The 24,199-nt window shown below is 43.2% G+C and overlaps 1 protein-coding gene across 2 annotated transcripts in view; it reads left to right on the forward strand.

Moving 5' to 3' along the window:
- The first annotated feature begins 6,837 nt into the window (after positions 1–6,837).
- The window catches only part of NEK6 (NIMA related kinase 6), a 56,334-nt gene continuing 38,972 nt past the window's right edge, over positions 6,838–24,199 (forward strand). Inside the window, exons 1-2 of one of the 2 annotated variants that reach the window (XM_082492760.1) lie at positions 6,838–6,869; positions 21,358–21,479. In XM_082492760.1, the coding sequence (XP_082348886.1) occupies positions 21,387–21,479 (93 nt within the window). In that variant the 5' untranslated portion in view covers positions 6,838–6,869; positions 21,358–21,386. Of the gene's footprint in view, positions 6,870–21,321; positions 21,480–24,199 lie in introns of those variants that run through there. The other variant, XM_082492761.1, reaches the window with a different exon arrangement.

Consider the following 24,199-nt stretch of genomic DNA (forward strand, 5'->3'; position numbering starts at 1 on the left):
AAATTTTGTTTAAAAACAGAAAGCCACAGGGAGTTATTCTTAATAGTGGTTTGAATGCAGAGGTCTGTAAAGCTGTCAAATCTTTTTATGGGTAGATAGGTCTCTTTCTATCTTGGCTTATTTTTTATATGCATATTGGATTGGATCAAGGTTACTTCAAGTTCTAACCTGTGCTAAGTGTTTAAACATCTGGACTTGCTGTAAGCGCTGTTGCTGTACATGTGCGAGAAGTCTCTTGGATTGTTTTTTAACGTTTTAAAATATTTCAGAAAAACCAGCATATTTAGCTTCCAGTGTTTGGTTGTATGATACTGCTTATCACATGGCACAATGCAATAAATTGCAAATAATTTTACGGTGTCAGTACAATTAAAGAAATTTAATTTCTTTGGTGTTTACTCCAGCTTGGTGCTACTTTAAGTGTCTGCTATCATAGATTCCAGGCAGTGAGCAGCTGTCTGTCGCAGATGGGAGAGGGGAAAAAAAAACCTTCCCCTTAGCTTCTTACTTCTAAAAAGGTTTCCATATAAAACCAGTAGTAATGTAATACAACCTTTTAGTCAAATTTGAGTTTCCTGTTACACGCTGAAGTGAACCGACAGCAGACTGTATCTATTTGAAACCAAATGGTGTAAGTGAATGAGACTCTAGGAATTTTGTGCTCCAAAGCGTTCTTGAAACCTCACAAATGCTTGTTCAGCAGTCAGAATGCATTATTTATTACATTAAAAAAAAAAATAAAAATACTTGCAGGTAGTTTCTGAATTACTACTTTGGAGTCTGCTGTGTTTCAGTAAGACAAGGTGGTATTTTCTATACTGTTCTTCTACTGTGTTTTCTACAACAAAATCACGTAGATTAGAAACTGTCAAGGAAGCATGGAGCAAATCCGTATTTCAGTAGGGTCCCAGTGCAATGGCGTCTGCAAAAGAGCAGATATGAGAGATGTAATGATGTTTGTTAGAGTTGAGTGTTTTCTGCTAAGATCTCATGATGGCAGAAATGGGGTTTGTGCACAGAACTACATGAATTTAGTTTTAGATTGTAAACTGGATATGCTGTGCTCTATGACCTAGTACAGCATGGCAATTATGAAACTTATTAAAATAGTTACGACATGCCTGATCACAAAACGCAGAAGATGGTAAGATTGTTCTTTTTAAATTAAAAAGTTGCTGCTGCTGGTATAAAGCTTTTTCCCTTAAGGTTGTTTCCTCACTATCTTTTCTTTTTCTGGACTATGAACAGATATATTACAATCCCTGAGCACTTCTTAAAGGTTTTGTGTTTATTTGCTTTGAGTAGCTTCGGTCTCCAGTTCTGGACTCCAAATTTTATATGTGCTTCACGTGATGAATCCAAGTAGGTGCCAAGCCATCCCCTGCCTTTGGACAGACCTTGGGCACCTACCCTCACACATCAATGCATTTGCTTTTTAGGAAAGCAGTTTATTTTGTTGTTTTATCAATGTACTGACTGGTTTTGGTCATAGTTTCAAGTAGTTCTCATTCTGAAGCTATTCTGATTTCTCTGTTGGAAGCCGGCAGGTCTGGTGGCCCGTGCGTGTTTCGTTCACCGTGTCTTTAGAATGTGGCCGCACCTCTGGGCTGATTTATCTCAATATAATGTGTAATATGCTTTTTTTTATTATTATTATTTTTTAAATTCAGTGGATGGATTGTTTGTGTAAGATCAGTTGGCAGTTGTGTTGAAATGTTTTTCCAAGCATGGAGATGCCGCTGAGGCTGTTCCAGAAAGCCCCTTTGCAAAGGAGACTTGTGGTTCGGGGGAAGAGGTGGCTCCTGGTCTTGTGCTGCTGGTGGCAGAATGGCATGTGGGAGCGCTCCCTGGCACGTCTCGGGCAACGCTGCTCCGGTGAGCTTAAACCTCCTAACTGAGGAACCAAGGGTAACAAACCCAAGCGTGGCAATGCTGGAGAACCGGGCAGAGATTCCCCTTTGAGGAGGGGGGTGATAATGTCTTGCACTGCCACAGCTATTTACAAAATGGATGGCTGTCAACAGCCTGGCTGGTGTGTCCCCAAATAGGCATTTCAGCACTGCCAGGAGACAGCTGAGGGACCTTCTTGAGGAGGTCTCAGTGTCTCATTTCATTGCAGCATCCCACCTTTTGGGCCCTAAACGTCTTTCGGTATTTGATCTGGGCGGGATTCCCCAGGAGTGGTTTTGCGGTCCGTTTGGGGGATGCTTTCACCATCCTGCTCCTCCGTGCGCTGTATCCAAGTGAATCATAGTCGCCTCACCTAGTGTGCTGGTATTTCAGAGGTCAAAAACCAAACCGATAAGGGCTGTGACCCTGTGCCCGGCACAGCCTGCTGACGGAGCAGGTGTTGCTCCACACCCTGGGGAGGATTTGCAAGTCTTTCATTTTGCGGAGCTCAGCGACAGATACTGTTCTCCAGTGACTTTTGTCATTCGGTCTTTGAGAAGCCCAATTGCTACGAGATGGGAAGTATCAACCAGTCTGTTGAAAACTCATGGTGTGCATGAAGCGGAGCTTTAAGTCCATGCTGACAGGAAAGACGGGTGCCGGATAGTTGGGATTGCTCCCTCTGAGAGCCGGTGTGCTGGGAGGTGGCACAGCCTGAGCTGTTCCATCCATACTTGCTTCATGGTGGTGCTCGCTTCCAAGGCAGCCACTGTCTCCTGGCTCAAGTGGCACAGGATAATATAAGTTCCAATTTTTCTTCTTTCATAGAATCACAGAATGGTCTGGGTTGGAAGGGACCTGAAAGATCACCTAATTCCAACCCCTCTGCCCTGGGCGGGGACAGCTCCCACCGGCCCAGGTTGCTCCAAGCCCTGTCCAACCTGGCCTTGAACACCTCCAGAGATGGGGCAGCCACAGCTTCTCTGTCCTTAGAGCCAACTGTCCTCTTTCACTTGGGAGAGTAACTTTTTTCTTAAACTGTGGAGTTGGAGATCAAAATCGCTGCAGATGTTGCAATAGTTGGGGAATGTTGACCTACAGGATGGATTACAACTTCACAGTACACTCACTACGATTTCTTTCAGGAATTTCAGTTTAAGTCTGAACCTTGTGGACACTTGTCTCTGCCACCCTGCAAAGGAGTGGGTTTTCTTGTTGGAATGTTTTGTTTCTTGCATAGGAACGCTGAATGTCAAGCCTGTCTTGGAGAGTTTGTGGTGGGTTCTGGCTTGTATGTCATTACAGTGGGGAGATGGGAGAAAAGCTGTGGACATTTCAAAGTTCCTTTCCTCCAAGAGGAGGGACTCAGGGTGGAATAGATATCAATAAACATGGACACAGAAATTCCCTGCTCTTTCATTCGTGGAAGTTCTGCTTTCCTTCTTTTGTGCTGTCAGTATTTCATTAGTTCTTCTGTCAGAGCTGTGAAAAACCCAAGTCTCGAAAATGTTAAATCGGAACAAAAAAAACCCCTAAACAACCTTGAAAAGGGTTTTAGAAATGTATGAATGTATTCCAAAGACGCAAGTAAGTCACAACTGTGTGTGTCTGTACGCTACCCTTTAATCAGTTGGGAAATCTAAGTGGTGACTTTCAGCTGTCACTATATTAAGAACCAGTGCTGCCTTTTGTGGCAGTCTGTATATACTGAACTCGGTACTATGTAGTAAATATTCTTGCTGTGTTTTCATAATCGTTCTACTTAGAGTAAGTGCTTCTTGGGTGGGTATTACAAATCTGTTAATCTTTATGGTATTTATAGGGTAATTTTTAACTCTCTTGAGCTCCTTACTTCCTTGCGGGTCAATTACTCAATTTATAACATTATGTCAGTTGTAAGAACTTTACCATCCAAGGGTAAACAGAGTTGGGTACAGCTCTTTACCTGTGTTTACTCTTAGTTCTTGTATATTAAGGTATGCAATAACTTACTCTGTGACTTATTTACTGGGATTTCTTTTAGTCTCCCTGCTTTGTACTTTAAAGTGACTGTGATGGCTTATTTTAGCTTTTGTGCTTCATCGCTAATGCAGGGAGAGGGAAACCTTGCCGCAGCTCTCTGGAGAAAAGACTGTTAATCAAGTTGCAGGTACTTAAGTCAAAATTGCTGCAAAGAGTGTTTTAATATTTTTGATTGTCTATTGATGAAACTGATTGCTCTAAGTCAAACATTTTGCCGTGTTGAGCGCAGACAGCTCTCTGGGGGCGGTTGGCTCTGCAGGAGGGAGGGATGGCCGACTTGAGTTTATGTTCTCGCTGTAGGTGTCCACGTTAAAGTGAAAACCTGCTCTGGCTTTGTGGGGTTTCAGTTGGCCTGTGGAAAAAGAGAATAAAGTCATCTCCCAGCACCGGCGTTGTTCATGAAATTGCCTTTCCCCTTGCTCCTTTTGCTAATGTCAGCATTGCCACAGCAGTGTGACCTGATAGTGGTGGTTCTTGTGTAGCAAAGGGGCTCCTTCCATAGCATTTTATCCGTTGAGGGTATGTTTGGAGCCGTAGGCTGGGAGAGACGTATGCGTAGTCAAAAAAATTGCTGGTGACTTGGAAACCCTGGGTTTGGGCAGCATCCAGCATTGCTCATGCAGCCAGCAGCTCTTAGAAACGGTAGAACGGTAGGAAATTTTCTGGAAAGCCTAAGGTAGGTAAGGGCAGAGATGCTAAATAGTCTCGTGCTGAAGTCTTCTCCTTTTGTTACCTGTGAATGCTGATGTGTAATCTACCGGCTTTTCTTCTCTTACGTTTTTCTGTTGTATATTTTCAAGATGAAGCTTCTGCTGCAAAAGCAGGTTTCAGATCCTCAAAAAGCCACCACAGATGCTAAGTCCCCAAAGGAGCCCGTGTTCTAGTTGCACTTTTCTTTGTTCCCGGGGTAAGCCATGATTCATTCTCATGGACACACAAACCTTGTAGCATTTTTGGTGTAAGGTACTGTAGATTGCCGCTCTCAATGAAGCGTGTATTGATTCCAGAGATTCAGCCAGGTTTTTCTCATAGTTAGTTCTTTTGTAAGCACATCACACTGTGGTGGTCCTGTTTTTTTGTTTGGTTTTGTTTTCCCCATAAACCTCTTCAGTATTCTCTTTACTTATGGATTAGAAAAAATGTCAAAGGGGTAATGAAGGAAACAAGAAGTGTATTTTCAGAGTAGGAAGGTCAAACATTTGCTGCCTCAGCGTCGTTCATTCTGCCAATAACAAGGCAATGAAAAGCAGTATTTCAGCACTGCTCAGACCATCCTCTCCTGGTCACCTTACTCACATCTAGGCACACCTTTTGGAGTACTTGGTTTCACATTTTCCTAAAGGCAGCTGTGTGGGGGAGCTTTGTGCTGGTGTCCTCTCCCGCACAGCGTGGCTGTGGCACCAGTCTCTGAGGTGCCCTCCCGCCTCTTGTCAGCATTATTTTGGAGTTGGTGGGACTGGCAGGAGAAGCTGGCAGTGTCTTTCCTCGGGCTGGTGTGGGAGAGGTTCGTCAGCTAGAAAAGAGTAAGTGAAAGTGAAGCTTGGGCTGGCAGGAGATGCGTGTTCTGTGTGTTTTTAAACAACCTGTTTGCATTTGGTTATCCAAAGGAAGTAAAGCTTAAAATGAATCATTCATCACGAGTCTTATCAGACTTGGCTGAAGTAGCGTGTTATTTTTCCTATTGTTCATCTGAAATTGGGGACAACTGAGTGCCAGCTTGCTCATTTTTTTTGGTGTCATAGATGGCACTAATGGGTTTGTTAACAGCAGCTGGATGATGTGGGGAATATAGTTTCCATTTGGAGACTGTCTCTAATTTGTTATACAGGACCATATTTAAATTAATATTTACTTTTAAGTCATCAGGCAGCAGTAATAGCTAGGGTGGCTTTTGTTCGTGCATCCGATGTGTGGCATTAATTCCCCCCTGGACTCAGTCGCTGTTGTCCGTAGTTTTTCCTCCATGCTGTTACCATAGCGTGAACACTGGTGGTTGCAAGGACGTGGCTGTACGTTTTGCTGAGAGCGTGTGGCAGTTACATTCTTCCGTAGACTAACTATCGTTGTACGCTTTTAGCTTGGTTTAGGCTGTAAACTCTTCACGCGTGAGTCATCGCGCAGCGGAGCTGGGGGCACTGGCTGCTGTGCCAAAGCAACTCTCCGTGCCACCTCCCTTGTTTTAAAGGTTGGGTTTGACCTCTACAACCGGGTGGTGTAGACCTGCCTCTGCCTCCCCCCACCGGGGGGTCGCGCTTCTGGGACTTTGGATTCACCTCTCTCTTAAGTTTGATCTGAAACAGTCCGCGTCTGTCAGCCGACTGGTAGATGTTGCAAATTCATTAATAAATGTTTTCTGTTTATTTAAATATCGTATTTTTCTTCCACGTGTTCCCCTTTTCCACACCTTTACTCTTTTAAAACAAGTTGTTACACAGCTCTTGGTTGTAGTGTGGGAGCTCTGTCCACTCACAGCACTGCGTGCTACCAGAAGGGCTGTGTTGTTTTTCTGGAAACCTTGCCCACACCCTCCTCTGGCTTTCCAAGTGTCTATAAATCCCTGCAGGATCCTGCTGACATCGCTGTGGTGATCCACGTTCCTGTTGTGGTACTGTCTAGGGATTAGAGCAGAGCGGAGTACGGAGTCAGGACAGGCGTGTTTTGTCCCCGTCTTTGACTCCAGTCGAGTCTGGACACTTAATACAGCAATTCCTGTGATTTCCAAATAAATTGCTACATCACCATTCGTTTGTATTTTTGTACTAGCTCTTTAAGCTCATTTATTTTACATTAGGTCAATTTGATCATTTGCTGTCTCTGCTCTTCAATTTGTATTTTTCTGCTTTTGCAGTGGCTTTGCCCTGTTGCCTGCTGCTTCCCTGCTCGGGGATGGCTGCGCGTGAGCTTCGCTGGACTTGAAAAATTATTCCTCTTGATGAGTAGTAGTGTGTTATTCACAGGTATTAATAAGGTGTGAGCATAATTTGCATGGATACTACTAGACCATATTGTAGCTTATTTTGAAATACTGTAAATATTTGTGTTTCTTTTCTGAAACAAACCTTTGCGTTTGTGCAAGTTTCTGATGGTAAACAGTTGGATTTGAATGCTGATGAACTGGTCTGTGGTAGATATTTTCAGCTGTGTTCTGCATAATTACTCTTAAAACCTGGTAATTTGAGATGGTTGTAAAATTACATTTTACTTAGTTCATGGATCGCTGAAAGCTAAATTGTATCCTGTGCCTCATTTGGACTTCTTTGTTTCTTTCTGTTAATTGCATTAACCTGAAGCACTTCTTATCGTGGCTGTGGCTGGTAGGGGGGTATCTGGTGGTAGGTAGAATAGATGCTGCATTTTGGAAACATACCGTAAAGGCCTTTGCAAACATCTATTAATTCTTTGGATTCATGCTCTCTGACACAAGTGCTTTTTTTATTATTATACACAAGGACTGTGTAGTGTCTGCAAAACAACTGTGCGATGGACCTCGGTTTTGGGGGGAGGAAAGACCAGGACAGGGCAGGTCCTCTCCACTCTGCCCATTTCTTGTAGCTGTGTGGGGAGAAACTGCTCAGTCTGTGGTCAATATGTCACGGTACAGCTGGGAACGTCTGGAAGGCACCTGATACAGCAGAGATTTTTCAGACAAGAAGCTGGAAGTGAAACTGTGGAGCTGTTGTCGTGGTAGGCAAAGCGTATTTTTCTAGCTCCCTCGCGTAGGTGACTTTCTGTGCCAACAGCGCGGTGTTAATCTGGGACCAGTGCGGTGTCTCGGCAGTCGGGGAGGTTGGGAAGAAAATGCAGGGTGGGCAGGACAGAAGATTTTATTTTTTGCATGAGTAAGCTTATGGTTTTTAATAATCTGGTACTACTGAGTTTATGCTTCGACACTGAAGCTTATTAGAATAATAGAAATTGTTACATAGAGAGCAGAATATAGTGTGAAATGTGATTTGTCTCTTATACAGCGCTTGCTCATTTAGTTATAATTTTCTTGAAAGGTTAATACCCAGTTTCTCTTCAGAACATTCTGTGCAGGCCTTTCTGTAGGGGGGGGAAAAATTGGACCCAATTTAAATAGACAAGTCTTGTGAATCCTTAAAGAATTTGGGCATTTAGCCCAGGAAAGGGAGAGTTCTCTGCAAGAACTTCATTAACCCTGTCTGTCATCAAAATCAGTAATAAAAGTAGCTATGCAGACTTTATAAAGAACAGATCTTTTTTTGTTGTAACCTGTAGCCTTGATCCACGAGGCCCTGGTGAGTGAATCTTGTTCTTTAAGGAAAACTGTGCCCATGCGGGAAAGGGGATGGAGATGCGTTAGGCACAGTGATAGGGAAGTGTGGATATGAACTAAAAAGCTGCATTAATTTTTGGAAAACTGGTGCCATTAGTTGCAGAGACTCAGGAAGCTGTAGGGAGGCTGACTGTTTTATTTAGTCTAGATAAGACACCTTATAGCAATACAGTCATAGCAATATTGATGATACAGTCTTATTTAGCATGTTTTGAGGCAGAAAAAATACAAACGTATTTCTAATGTAGCTATTTTTGTAAGTAGAAAACCATGAAATCTTTTTACAGCGGGAAGACTTTCTGCTTCCGTTTGGCTGCTCCTTGCGAGATCCAGATGCTGGGAAGGCTCTTCCTGCAATGCCAGCATCTGGCTGCTCGGAAGCTCTGCGTAGGGCTTTATGGGGCGGCTTTGAAGTTGCCTTCGGATTTGAGTCATATGAATCTCTAGATTGGCTGGGCTGCATAACTCTCGGCATCGTTTCCTCTTACTTCTGATTATGAGAAATGTAAATACTTCAAGCTGTTCTAATTTTTTTGAAGTTGGGTGAACATATCTCTATCTTCCTCTGTTCCTTTTCCCTGTATCCGAGACAGATATGAACAGAGTGGTTACAGCAGGTCTCATGGATCTTGACCCCATCTGACATGGGCTTGCCCTTTGACTTTGGTCTGCCTAAGCTTTCCTTAAAGGTTTGAGAAATTACAGCAATATTTCAGAAGTATCTTAGTGAGGTTTGCTTAATATTTGTCAAGTGCTTGGAAGTGTGCTAATTAAAAGGTATTTATTGGTGCTAAGTGGTTGTGTTTCTAATCACATATGTATATATATTTATAGAAAACTTTGTGAGGAGTTAAGGTCAGATGTTTGCTGAGCTTTCTGAGAACAGACTGGGCTGAACAGTTCCCACATTTGGGTTTTGGGGCTGTAGCAGCAGAGCTTATTGAAAATTTTTTTTTGTACTTTGGATGTTACTTCTGGTTTTGTCTTACTGGCTTAAGGTGGTCGGTTTGCTTGGGCTCTTGTTTGAGATGGGCAGTTACTAAAAGTGTCTTGATAGGAGCACGCCGTGGAAGTAGTTTGGATTCTAAGTTGTGCATGGTAGAACCTTATTTTAGGGATTGGCTTGAATTGGATGTTTTTGCCGTAGGTCGGGAAAAAACAGTCTTCCCTACTACTTGATTTTTGGCTCTTCTTTTCTACAAGGACTCTTCAGATGTTGATCAAGAGTAGAAACTGTTTGTATTTCACATGTAGATTGTCAACTCACTGGTAGTACAGTAAGTTTGCTTACTTAGGTGCAAATAGCTGATTGTTCCCTCGATGCGGGAGGGAGACCGTACGGCCGGTGTGATGGTGACGTTGACATTACTGGTGCAGACACTGCGCCTTTCATAGCTGTATGTGATGTTACTCATTGCAGTTATGATTTAATGATGTGAAAATGTCTGGCAGTTTCTGTGAACATATACGTTAGGAATATGTTTCCAACCTATATTTAATCTTTCCTTCATCGGAAATGAATGAATTCTGAGAAGGATAACAGAAATGTTCTTAAATAATTTGGCTTCAGGCTTGAAAGCTTTATTGCATTATAAATTAAAAGGTGAGCATGTTGTTGCATGCTTAGTAAGCAATACAGTAAAATTCCAGGTAGATTTAGTATGTGTTTATTTTTAACATGTGTTTCGTTAGCACTAGTAGTGGCCTGAGAGGTCTATCTGTAACGTTTCAAAGGTTGTAAAAATGAATATATTGAATACTTTTGGAAGGCACAAAATTGCAACTAGAAGAATATAAATTAAGGTATGTTGGATTCTTTATCTGAAACATACGTAAGTGGAAACTAGTCGGGGAAAAATGCAGCCTGCGGTTGCCGTACTGTGTTTACAGCGTTACCTCTCTTCAAAGGAACCATTGTCACTTTAAAGGCCACTGACTGCTATCCATCCTCGATTTTGGATGTGAATATGTATTTTGTATTTATCTACATCTTAAACATTTTACATAACTATTTACATGTGGTGTTGCACTAGGAAATTCTGTGCAGTGAAATAAGAGGTGGAGTAGTCCCGTCCTGGTGAAAAGGAACATTTACCTTAGCACACTGATTACTTTGTCGTAACTATAAATCACCACGTGCGCTTGGCACTGATCCTAGGACTGGTTAATGGGAGCCGTGTGAAACCATCCCTTGTAATGGATGGATTGAGCTACATAGCATCTAAAGTGTGTTCAGAAGACTTTTACAATTATGTCTTGATTTGGGACCAAGTTCTAAGGAGCTGATACTACACCATAGAAAAAAAAAATCAGCCCCAAACCGCCCAACCTTTAACTCAAGTTAAACCTTTTTAAACCAAACCTAGAAGTAAGCTAACTACCTTCCTGGTTGGTGGTGAGGACTGATGAAAATAATGGGCGTACAAAATGTTCCGTCAAAAGTATTGTATAAACTCAGGAGCATCTTCAGACATAGTAATACAGTGGGGGCGGGGAGAATACCGTGTCAAACCTTGCTGTTTTCAAGTCATTTTACTAGATTTGTCCTCGAACTAGAATACAGAGCATTTGAGATTATACTCTTGCTTGCTTAAAATGGGAATGTGGGCCTGAGCTGGATGTAGAGAGTGATGTGATTTGAAAGAGAGGGGGACGTTTGACACAGATGCCTCGTTATTGGCAGGAAGCATTTGTTTTATTGACATCTACAGTGAGGTGGCTCCGAATACCTTTAAATAGTTGACTTAATGTCATTTTGCTTCTAGGTATGGAACGGTGAATTACAGTTTCCGTCACAGCATTTGTTTAATGAATATCGGTTGTTGACATAGTATGAAAAAGCTCTAGGGCTTTTCAGCCATTTTACTGAAACGTCCTCAGTTAGTGGATTGTGGGTCCTTGCGAAGCCAGCGCTCCGTTACTGGCTGTTGAAAATCTGGTTTGCACAAAGTCTTAACACAAACCCATCTGAACCTGCTTTCAGGGTCGTTCCAAAGCTCGTAAAATGGAAGGTGTGATTAAAACGCCGTTCTTCTGCTCAGTGGTCAGTTTGTTACAAATGTCCTCATCCTTCTTAGGGGTTTATAAATTGCAGGTGGAGTTTTCACTGAGGGCTGTGACTTGGTTTCTGCATTTTGATTGGGCAGAGGCTACTTGTAAAACTTCCAATGTATAAATACATAAATACATTTTTGCATTTCCTTGTTGTGAAGGTCAATTCCATAGTTTGAATATTTTTAACTTCTATTAATAATACAAGTTATTTAAGGTGGGACGAGGATATGCTTCTGAAAGCTTTCAAAAATATCCGTTAAATGAAATTCAAATAAAGGTTGAGTTAAAAAACACAGCTGGGGTCCTTAGTACTGAAAAACACTGATAAAGAAAAGTTTACTTTGAAGCACAACTGCTGTCTTGAACTGTGTTTGGTGACTGTTTTTATTACTTTTAGTGCTGGATGCAGGGCCCACCCTTCAAAGCTTCCCTGATATGAAAGGCTGGGAAAGTTAATTTCTGACAGTTTTCATTTGTCCCTTAGAGTTTATGTCAATGAGGATGAGAAAAAGTTACATTAGATAATATATTGGCACTTTGGTCACGGATGGCATTACTGAATCCAACAAAGTTGTGTAACTGAGTGATCTCAATATATTGTTTTTACGAGTCTGTTAACGCTTCTGTATATTTTATGCTTTCTCAGGCTTTGCAGGTATACACAGAATCATAGAATCATTTAGGTTGGAAAAGACCTTCAAGATCATTGAGTCCAACCGTTACCCCAGCACTGCCAAACCCACCACTAACCCGTGGCCCTCAGCACCACGTCTGCCCGTCTTTTAAATGCCTCCAGGGACGGCGACTCCACCACTTCCCTGGGCAGCCTGTGCCAGTGCTTGACAACCCTTTTGGGGAAGAAATTTTTCCTAATATCCAATCTAAACCTCCCCTGGCGCAACTTGAAGCCGTTTCCTCTTGTCCTATTGCCTCTTCCTTGGGAGAAGAGACCGACCCCCACCTCTCAACAACCTCCTTTCAGGTCTAACTCATTCTGTGTTACATTTGCCTGTGCATATCTATAGATGCAATTTCATCTTCATGCTAAGCCTAAAAGTTTGAGACTGTTTACTGTACTCTATTTAACAGTTCTTGCTTGAATTCCCTCGTTGGTGAGAGAAGGCGCACAGCCCCCCCTGCGCAGGACTGGTCGCTGGCAGCCGCGCCGCCGCAGCGCTCCGGCCAGCGGTGCCTTCTGCAGGCGGCTCTTTCTGAACAATTTTTTACTGAATTGTGTTATTTAACTCTGCTCTTGCAGCATTCTCTCCTGTCTCATGCATTTCAGTGGCGTTCCTCATGTTGTTTCCTTTAACGTTCATATCCTTTTTTTTTTTCATTGTTGGCAGGTGCGTATTTCACATTAACATGAGGGGTTTCTGGATGTTAGACTGCTATTTGCTTATGGTAATTTCCAGTCATCATAAGGTGACTGTTGAGAGGGATGAGCAGAGAGGAAAAAATTGTCAAGCATTTACAGTAAATACTCTCTGCTTTTGAAAACGCTGTCAGAAGTTTAATTGTTAGGTTCAAGTAAGTTTGTCATGTGCCAGACAGAATCAGTCTGCTGTAATGAACGGGTTACGCACTTCACCAGCAAAAAGGGAGAGTGAGAAACCAAGGGATGCTCAGGATTTCTGTCACCTTGCACTGCAGAAGGAACGGGGTAGGCTTTTTAACCTAGCCTGTAATTAGGTTTTGCATGGAAGCATATATTACTGTGCTTGCTTTGCCAAAGCTCTTCAGTATGATGGATGAGATTTAAAGGTTGATCTGACTAAATTGCAATGAGAATACTAACGACAAAGATATTTCTGTTGTGAACTATTCCTACCAGACATCACAGCTGTGACAGAAATGGTGTAAGATAATGGACAATAAAAGTCACTCGAAAATAATACTCTCCTAGGACCGGACTGCCTTCCCCGCAGCGCGTACCCTGAACCACAGCAATAATGTAATCATAAGCCAAGATCATCATTTAAATATATAGGTAATCTCATATAGTGTCCTGACAGATTTATTTTATGAGCGAGCAAGAGGATGAATGTTATTGGGCAGTAGAGAGGAAGAAGGTGTTACTGATGTGGTTGTGTTTATTTTGTAAAACAGTTTGCAGTGCTCCAGTCTTTGGGGACCCCGCAGCGCGGCACGCCGATGGCCGGGGGGTGGGAGAGCCTGCGCGCCCGCGCCGGGTGTCGCAGCTGAGCCAGCAGCCGGGGCCATGTGCGCTGCCGCATCTCTTGTACTGTTCGTCTCTATTCTTTGTATACGTTGAAAGACGGAAATTTGTGCAGTAGTTTAAGTAACGTACTTCACTGTGTTTAAACAACTCGTGGGTTTCTGGAGCTATGTAAGACTTGCCTTTTTGTTTTGTTTCACGCAGGGTACCCAAACAGAGCTGCTTGCCTCCCCCCTAAGTCCCCGTGTAGCGAGAGGATAACTCTCGTGGAAAAGCACGTATATGTATTTCGCATGATGGTTGAGGGCATTGGAGCAGGTCGGAGGTAAAAAAGCCCCGTGACATTTCCAGGAGGGGCACAGCTGCCTCCACTTCACAGCCAGAATGCTGAGATTCCTTGAGATGGAGTCGAGTTGCTTTTACAGTAGGAAGTGGTGCAGAAGTGAAAACCTCCTGGTGTATTCTGCAGAGAATACTTTTTGTGGCAGCAGGAGGGAAAGCGGGAATTGCCGTGGCTCATTCTGCGTTCACAAAGCTGTTCACTGCGAAGTCTCCAACATGTATCACGGAAGGAGCTGCTCTGCGCAGTGCCACCCCTCGCCATGTCCCTGCCTGTCCAGGACGGGTTTGGCAGCGCCTGGAGCCTTGGGGAGCGCTGGCTCCGGCAGCGTGGGGGGCAGCAGCAGCGCCGGGCACAGGGGGCAGCTGGTGCGTCTTGCAGGAAGGCGAAGAGTGTCGGAGCAGAAAACGGTTGTAACGCTGAGCCCTCAAACTGCTGCTTTGCTGCCTGCTTCAGAGGTGTACAGTCCTAATGCGCTGGTGATACATCTAGGAGGAAATAATTTGGCCTGTAGTGGAGTTTGAGGCATCCAGAGACACATGGTGATACCCGATTAGACTGGGCACAGCTGTCTCACCGAGCGGGTTTAGAGAGGAGCTGCACCCGGGGCAGCAGGGTGCGTGAGACTCAACGCCGAGATGCTGATGAGGTTCTGTGTCTTAATGAGTGTCTCGTAACTAATGATCTTGGCCTTTGCTACCGGATGCCCTGGGCTGTGCTGCTCCGAGAATCCCACCTGTCAGGAGCCTGCGAGGTGCCACAGGGTTTGATGGGGCTTTGGGTTTTGTTTTGCTTTCTACTGATTCAGGTGTCAGATGGATGGGATGGGGCGTTAGGACGGGTAGGGACCCAAAGGGGAGTTGCAGTCTGGGACGTGGTAGTGGAGCTGACTGCACAAGAGGGTTTTTATTTTCTCTCGCTTTGTAAAACCCCCAGGTTACCTGTGAATGCTGCCGCTGTGTGCAGTAAGAACTGTACTGCAGAAGGGTGACAGTAAGTGGCCGGATGCGTGAAGACTATGATGGCAATCACTTACGGTGCTGTATGGATGGGGCCTTTCCTTTAGGTGTTCTGGCATAGTTGGACATATGGTTTGTGTTTCTCCTTTCTGCGTTATTCCCCTATGGAGTGGAGGGCACATGGTGACAGACAAACCTACCTCAAGCTGTAGTTTGAGAGAATAAGCTCTCATCCCACGTGGGCTTCGGCCATGTTCCCCGCTAGGTTGTTAAATTTATTTTGAATTCTTAGAGAGTAACTGAATTGCCTGCTAAACTATTGATGTACAAACCTGAAGAAAATGAGGTAGAAGTTTATGGTACTTTGGGCATTTTCAGTGCATTGTTTTCAAAATTTCTCAACTTATACCTTAAGATCTGTTGGGAGAAGTGAAGCAGCTCTACACTGACGTTGGTTATATTTTCTCAAATATTTATTTATTTTAAGTTGGCCTCTGGTTTAATTGGAAATCTTTCACTTCCTTCCATTGTTTTCGGAAACTATTTACCCCGGTGTCTCAGGCAAACAATCCCGCACCATTCAGTTGCATGGGAGCTGCTGGGTTTTGTGTGTGCTCTATGCTGTCGTGATGTCTTTCTTGTATTAGAAAGTTAAAAACTTTACCAAGGCAACATATGTCGTGCTTTATTTATACTATGTGGCTAAATACTGATATTTTAATAATTGCAAACATCAGTGGATTCTGTATTCATGAGAGTTCCCTCTGATTTTGGTGTGACGAATGTGCTGTTGCGGTCGGTGCGGAGGGAGGTGAGCCCGTGTCTGTCACTGTAGACCAGAGATGGCATCTCTACAGGGTAACTGGCTTTGCTGATGTCGGTTGATCATGAACTCCAGTATTTGAGAGTAACCTGAACTGCTGACGCTTCTACTGGTGTAAAAGTTATTACGTTGGTTGGCAGCCAAGCCAAGTAATTCGGAATTTGTCTGGCTGATTAAAATTGACCCCAAATACTAAAACAATTGTGATACATCCTTAACACAACTTGGCTGGAATATAATGGAAGTACTGCTGCATCAGCAGAGCTGTGGTGAAATCTCCCTCCCTGTGCTCCGTTTACCAGTGGGCACAAACACGGTTATGTGCTCCGCTAACCCTCTCCAGGACTGGAACCCAATCGCTATCATTTGTTTTCTTTTTTACTGTATAGTTCCCAAAGCAGATGATTGCTTTTCTGGGGGTGGAGTTAAATGCTGCAGTTCTGATTAAAATAGGGCGGAAATCTGTCTTCAAACGCTGAAAAACGCTGCAAGAGATTTTGTGAACTGTATACAGTCCTTCCTTTTGTGTATGTGGATTTTTGAGGCATATGTGTTATTGGGGACTTAGGTGTATGAGATACTTGAATATTTGTAGTAATTCCAGAAAGCTGTTAGGTTGTTCTTGTAATGCCTTTCACAGATGATGATCCTGTTCTTTTATCCACTCTCTGGAAAGGTATGTTGATGCTTCATGCAGTTTAAAAATGTTTTAATTTACTGTCATGGTCAAGACCCAGTCTGAAAATGTTTGACACTGCAAAGCTTTGTAGGAAATTTGGAAGTAGGAGTAAAAAGGTCTGTCACTTGAGAAGTAAAAGTGCAGAGCTGGAACAATGCAAGGTGAAAACGTGCCAATGTCAGGACACCTTATTCCAAGACCTCTTATCCTATTTCCTGCTATTGTGTTTGGCTCTTTAAACAGATAAAAAAGTCTTTAATTATTTGTCTGCAACTGCTGTCCCCCATCCCCCCATTTGATAATACGGAAATGAGACCGAATCTGCAGTGTTATTGTTACCGCTTGGTTTTGTGTTGAGTAGCTTTTTTTCCTTCCCTGTTTGATGTCTTTGATGCTGTATTGTGTCAGTGATACTGTTGCTGCTAAGAAGTGACACGTAAATGAATTTGCTGATCTTGGTCCGGTTGTTAGTAGAGTAACGTGTTAAAATACATCAGGAGAGTAGATTTATTTTCTCCCACTTCTCATGCAGGTCAAAGACTGAATTAGACGGGGAGACATAACTTTGGTTTGGGCATGGTGACCGCTGGTTCTAGATGTTGGTGAATTAAGTGTTGCATTTAAGAATGCTGCTTAAAAATGGTTAAAGGAAAATTCATTACCTAACAATATTGCTGTCGGTTAATAAGGCATTACATACTTTAAGCTGAAATGTTATGTAGTTCAGCCTTTTTACTGCAGTGTCATTAACATTCATATGACACTATGTAGAAACAGCTTCTCTTACTATGAGGCACTTCTATCCCAACGCATACAGCCTGAGCGAGGTGGGAGATTGTAACTTATTCAAGTAACTTTGAGAAGATCGTCCTTTCTCAAAGGAATGAAGGCTTTTGGTATGCTACATCTCATTCAAACGCTTGTGTTAATTACAAGGAAGGGTTTCATGGGAACTGTTGGATTCTATCAGATAATCTGTTTAATGCACAGATTGTGTAGCCTGAATGGAGTGATGGAGTAAGGGGTGGCTGAACACATTTAAACATTCCTTAGGCACTTACAGTTTTCTTCAGTAGTCTAAAATAACTCCTATCAAATGTGTTCCAGCAAATATCCAAACTAACTTCAGGATAAACGTAGCTCAAAACACAGTCGCTTCCTCAGGAGAGTGCAAGTATCTGGCATGGTCACTGGTTTTAAGCAGTTGTATCAGACACTGTCATCTTCTTTCCTCAATGTTTTCATTGAAAATGAAAATGTTTGAAAATTTAATCATAGAATCACAATTGCAACATCAGTTCTGTAGTTAGACTTTTTAAAAGAGAGACTCTCAAAAACCCCGTAGAATTTTGTAGAATTACAATTCTGTGCAATGTGTACCTTTTTTGACATCATAAAGTGCCTTTGTGGTGTTGGCTGCTATTTGAGGACCCCCCGCGAAGCCCCTTCCCGGGGATCCCCCTTCCAGTCTACCTATAACGTGCTTGCCAGGAGCCCAGAATAGCTGAGCCGACAGCCTGGAGCGGGACACGCTGTCCCGTAGGTGTCAGCGGGCTCGGGGCTGGTGTCATGTGAGCTGTGCCGTATCTCTTTTCAAAGCTGATAGTTTGTTCTTACTTCTTCCTTTGCTTCCAGCTGTAGTGCTTTAAACAAACAGTGACCAAACCCAAATTCTCAGCCTGATACATTCCTGTACACACTCATGGCAGCTCTGCTGAGCTGAGCTGTTAATTGCTTTCCCGTTGTCTGATCCCTCACGGTAAGTAATTGTTCCTGGAGTCTCCTCGTGGCAGCTGGGAAGTACGGTTCTTTTGGGAATGGCCCAGATTTGTGTATGATCAGATGACTCAGGTTCTTGTATTGAGAAATAACTCCTTTTCCTCTTCTTGAGCTTTAGTCCTTTCTGAAGGCAGGACGCGGTAGATACTGCAGATATCTCACATGACACTGCCTGGACATGCCTTTTATCTCCAGGCTGTAAATGTGAAATTTCTGAGTTCCTTTGGAGATAAGTGGTGCGAAGCGAGGCTCTCAGTAGCCCGCAGTCCCTATCAGTGTTTTCTCTGTGCTTCTGGACTTAGAAGAGAAAGAACATGTGTTACGTTCTCCCTTCAGGTAAACAGCCCTTCTTAACATCATGAATAATAAAATCATTAAGATAGTTTTGGCAGTGTAATGTCAAGTAGAAATTTCATTTGATAGTTTAATGTTGATACTAAGAGACATATTTTTATTTTTTCACTGTTCACCTGGTTACTAATAAATTTACAGATGCCTGATACTGAAGGAATCTTAAAAACAAACTTCTGCACACTAATAGCGATGATCCTTTTCCCACTGGGGTTTCGTAGTACCGACTTTGAAAAAATTGCTTTTATTGAGAGCAACCCACGTGTTAGCCTGTTTAGATGCGGCGGGTACTCCAGCTCTCACAACTCCTTTCTAGTGAGTGTTTGTTAGAGTGAAAGTTCATTTGTTTAAGAAACAAGAAGAGCCTTTTCTCCGCTTTCTCCCCAGTACTGTGTGTGCACGTGTTACGGTAGCTGGTCTTGGGAAAGATCTGCTGGAGCTTATTTCACTGACAACTGTTAAAAGAACCAAGCGCAACTTGCTTCAGAAATTCTCCTGCACCATATTTTCTCCCCCACTCCCCCAAATATTTAAAATACCTTTGTATTTAAATTTAAGAGTTAGTCATTGCCCAAGTGCCAGGCATGCACTATTAATACACTAATGAGGTCAGGTTGTGCTCTTTCACTGAGTGAATACTTGCCAAAATTCTTGAAACAAGTTTCTGCAAATGCTCGAGTTGGCCACTGAATCTTCCGTTGTCACCGTTACACTGCTGGTCGCTGCAAAGGACAGCAAAAATGCAGCTCTAAATGACACATTACCTACAACGTGTGTGGAAATGAGTAACTAGTTATTCATAACATTATTAAATTAGCCCCCAAAACCTGCGTACACTCCTTTTAATGTATTTATTGTGTGTGTTCTGTCCATGCTGTGCCTGTGTCCGGAGGCCTGGCCTTGCTGGGGGCGCGGAGCAGGGAGCGGGGGTCCAGGCTGAAAGTGCGCCCTGAGCAGCGGACAGAAGTACCGGGACTTGTCAGGCTCAGGCGCGGTGACACTGACACTTCAGGTATGGGGTTTGTTCCCAGAAGGGCTAGAAAATGGGTATGTGCCTGGTCTCCTGGGCTTCTGTGAGCAGAGGGTGTATCTGGAGGGCCTTCAGCCGAACGCCTGTAACGGCCCCTGTTGGCCTTCACCGCAGCGTTCCCGAACCCCGCGCGGAGCTCTGGCCCAGGGGGGTCAGTTCATGTGGGATCGCAGTGCTGTTCTGGCACTGGGAGTGTCTCGGCTGCCCGATGGGCGGCTCTTCGCAGCTGCTGGGGACGGTTTTGGAAGGTGGGTGGCCTGTTGCTTCGGATGACCGCGTCGTGCCGGCCTGGACATCGTGCTGGCCTGGACACGGGGGGCACTGGGGAGGGGGCCTGCAGCCGCCCAGCATGGCAGCCAGCTCCGCAGCCGTGCCGCTCGTCCCGATGCCACGGCACAGTGGTTGCACACACACGTGGAGAAATGCGGTGTTTCTGCACAGCGGCGATGAGCAGTCGTACCCACACTGCTGCGTTTGGACTTGGGGGGCGTTTTCAGCTGCCCGGCAACTTAATCAAATAGTGGCAATACTGGTACATCCAGTTTGGGAAATAAGTTCCTCGTTCAGCCATTGTGGCAATTTCATTTTTTAATTTTCTCTTTTCCTTTTCTTTATTTAGTTCCAAAAAATGGAAATGACTGCCACACTTCTGATTCCTTCTAGTTGGTTTGTGTTACGGTTGATTATAATCTCTTTTTTGAGCCCTCTCGCCCAAGTACTTGTGTCTCTTCTTGCTTCCCGTTACCCACAAGCTTTTGCTTGGTTTTGTAGTACTGCTCAAAATAAAACTAATCTCGTCATACTGTGAAATAGTTTGATTCAGGGTAGACTCAAGATGTGACGTGTGGAAGTTTTATGGTACAGGTGCTGGATCTCCCCCAGCTGTGCTACCAGCATCGATGAAGGTTATGTTTTGTTTTGTGTTGTGACTCAGAACTTCACAAACGACATCTCTGCACTGGAAAAAGAGAGGGGAGACTGAACTGGTCTATACAGGGTGAAGGGTAATTTTGGAATGAAAATGAAGGATCACTGCAAACAGTGATGGTGAATTTATTTTTGTGTCCTTACAGTAGGCTCCATATTTTGCTAAATTCTCTTCTCCGTCCTTTTAATTTCTGTAATTTTTGTAGGAAGTTCTGCCTGACAACTGTGCTTAGTGATTGCTGCAGGTAAAACTGGAAGAAATTCATTCATGGAATTTTCCCTTGTTTGTTTGTTTGTTCCTAGAGTAATACTTTGATCTCCTGGAATCTAATGCAGTTTCTAGCTACTGCTTCCCGTGGCTTACCAGCCTACACGAAAACTTAATTTCGGGGTGGGGAAGAAAGAATATGGGTAAAGCTACACTTTTAGGTTGTGTAAAGAAAGCTAGTGGGAAAGTCTAGTGGGAATTCTTGTCATTTTTGTTTTACAACTGGAACATGCTTTCTTGGAAACCTTTTTTGGATTTTCCACTAAGTGTGTTGTACCACTGGGGATCGTCTCGGTTGGGTGGTTCCAGGGGAGGTCACACCAGACGCGTTTACAGTTGACAAAAGCAGTATCTTTTGTAGATATACATCACTGACCAAATAAACCCATTTTATGCTATTTTGCTTATTATGAAGTGATACCAGTAATATTTGTGACATCGGTATTTTTGTTTTGTGATCCCGGGGGAGCTGGAGCAGCTGTGACCTGTTGCTGTGTCCTTTCAGCTCGCGGGCGGCAGCGGGCGCGTTCGGGTCTGTCGGTCACCAGCTGAGCTCCGGGGGGCTGGTGGTAGAAAAGGGGCTTCTTTCTTTGAGAATTGTGTGTGTGAGTCAATCCGAGGGAAGAAAGGGGGGAGGAAGCAGTGCCGTCTTGATGTACAGCCACAGGCAGGCACACCGCTGGAAAGAGTTTGTTGCTGTCAGCGCTGGATGGACAGTGATGAGACTTCTCTCTCCCCTCTTTCTTTGAACTGCAGCAGAACTGTGAGGCAGAGTTTGGTATGATACCATGGAAGGGCAGCACAACCATCCGCATCATCTAGGGGACCAGAACAACCCTCTCTGCAAGCTGCCGGGGCAGGAATACCAGCATGATCCTCAGGTAAGTGCATGTGTCTTTAACCTTTCTCCTTCTGTGTTTTCTTTCCTTCCTTTATAAAGGTCTGTAGACTTCTTAGCATTTAGTCCCCCCCCGCCCCCCTTTTTTTTTTTGTGTGTTTATGGTGCAGTTACTGCAGTTTTAGGGTATATCCAGTTTGGGATTCTTCCAGCCAGCCAGAGTTTCCTGAATCCAGATTTTTGATGATAATAAGACAAAAAGGAAATAGTTTGAATTTTGCTTAAAGCAAGTATTTTTACATCATCTTATAAAAACACATACTGTGTTGGCTTTCTCTTCTCTCTGATTCTTTGAAGAAAGGCCAAAGAAAAGCAGTTGATTGTGTAAGTGAATAAATGTATTTTATGTCCTTTAGATTTTAATATTAAATGCTGAAGAGGTAACTACCAAATACAAGGAGAGGTTCATCCTACCTGAAACTGTGGGCTCTCTGATTTCATTTCCTGAGAGTCTCTGGGATCTCTCCCACAATGTATTTTGTCTATACTGTAACCGAGTTTCACTGTAGCGGCTCGTATCTCTCTTCCCTGCCTTTCTGCAGAAGTGGGCTGAAACTAGGGTTAGACCTGCATTCAGAGTCACCGCGATACCTTCACGGTAATCATGAAACTTGCATTTTGTGAATTCTGGCTGCTTGCCTTTTTTAGGCTCTTTGTCAGTTTATCAGAGCAATTACGTTTTACCTATATGTATTTTAAGGAGTAAACAAAAAGCCTCATGGAAAAGCTGTCAGAAGGAGGAGTATGGCAACTGCTGTGTAAGGTTACCTTGGGGAGGGGGCAGTGGGTGTGAAGTTGTCCATCCAAACGTGAGCCCAGCGGTGATCCAGGTTCCTTGGAGAAGCGGTGGTGGGCAGGAAAGCGGCACCAAAACACGCTGTAGGATTTGCCAAAGCGGTGAGTTGCCTACACACAGAATACAGCAGTGAACGTGTCTCACAGCTCTGCTGGGAAGGCAACGTCGTGTGGAGCAAAGCCCCCCTCTCCTAATGTGGCAATTTGTCATATTAAGTCATTTAATAATAATTGAATCCCCTTGATTAATCTCCTAGAATTAGCCAGTTGCATTTTGAGCAATTAGGGTTAATTACTGCCTCATTTGGCAGGATAGAGCCCCTGTAATTATTTCATGAACAAGATTAGGAAGTGTTCCTGTGCAGCAGATACATTCATGGCATCTTGGAGCGCATGTTAGAATTTGTAATGACATAGTTAAGTGTAATTAGTAGCTAATAATCTATGTTCTGCCGTTACGCTGATGCTGAGTGGGCTCATTTTGCTGTATGGTCATTGTTCAGTAAAACCTCCCCTCAACTCTGCTAATACCCAAGTTGTGTTAATGGACGTCTCTGAGTAGATTAACTGTTCTGAGAACGATCTAGTTTGGAATTAGGATTGCAGAAAGACTTACTTTGGTTTTGCTGTTAAAATAAAATTTAGAAAAAGCTGAATAACAAAAATACACAGGCTACTGGAGAATTGGGGAAAGAATGCATCTCCTCAGCACACTCGGTTTAGAAATTAACAAAAATTGTACTGTTTAGAGGGCAGGCTGCCTTACATTGATGGCACGATATGATGGCTTATTACATGTTTCTGATATTCCATTTTGCAGGAACGTAATTATATATCGTTTTCAATTTTCTGGTACCCATTACCTGGAAGAATCCAAAATTACATTATTTCTTTCTTCTGAAGATATCGGTAACGCAGACATGCTCTATAATAGCTTGTGGAAGAGAGAGCGGTTTGGGAAGGAAAATCTGACCAAACTTGTCTTACAAGAAATGCCGTGAATGGCAGCGATAAAAGCTTAAGCAGGAGAAAACAGGACTTGAGCTTTCAGAGTCTTGGGTGAGGAGGGGTTTTTGTATGGTATGGCCCTCTCTTCCTTCCAGCCTTCCATTCAGAACTACTGTGGCGCTCCAAAAAGGACCAGAGCAACAGTGTGTTCTTCTAGTAGAAACTTTTCTTATAATTATGCTGCTTCCTAAACCTTTTTTTTTTTTTTTTTTTCATTCTGACAGAGGTGTTATTTCTGTTTTATAACTGGTTAGTCTAGAGCTGTGAGTAGGTGTATCAGACTTTTCTTTAACTACTATAGCCTAGTAATAAGATGACACTTTTGGGTAATGCTTCATAGTTAGAAGTTTTGTAGAGTAAGCAAAATATAAATATAAAAAAGGCACAATGAAATCAGAGTTTTAGTTTCTGGCTCCCTTACCTGCCCAGCATTACCCTGAGGAAGTTCGTCAGCAAGAGGCAGAACGTTCTCTAGTAATGTTCCTGAGTGAAAGTGTCAATTATTTAAGTCTCTGGATTACTTAGTGTTTATAGCAGTAAGCAATAAAAGCTATTTAGGAGTAAATCAGTAATATAAAAAAAGTGGAGCTACAATTTTCAACTTAGTTTTTGTACTGAATAGATGCAATAATTCACTTTTAAACAACCCTTTTATGTACTCTCACAGCTTAGCAGCGGAGCTCTTCATGGCCGTTTTGATTTGGTCTGTGAATTGAAGGTAGTTTTGAACTGGTCATCTAGGAGTGAAGGCTCTTCAATTTATGGTTTTCTGAAACGCTTAAATTATTTCTGTGTTAATATTAATTTCTTCGTGAATATCACCTTGGTCTATTATTTTCAAACTGTTATTTCTCTCTTTCCTTGTCATGAGCTAGTACAAATATCTGCTGATAGGGATGT

The sequence above is a fragment of the Vanellus vanellus genome, assembly GCF_965231255.1.
Source record: "Vanellus vanellus genome assembly, chromosome: 18".
In the NCBI taxonomy this organism is placed as follows: domain Eukaryota; kingdom Metazoa; phylum Chordata; class Aves; order Charadriiformes; family Charadriidae; genus Vanellus; species Vanellus vanellus.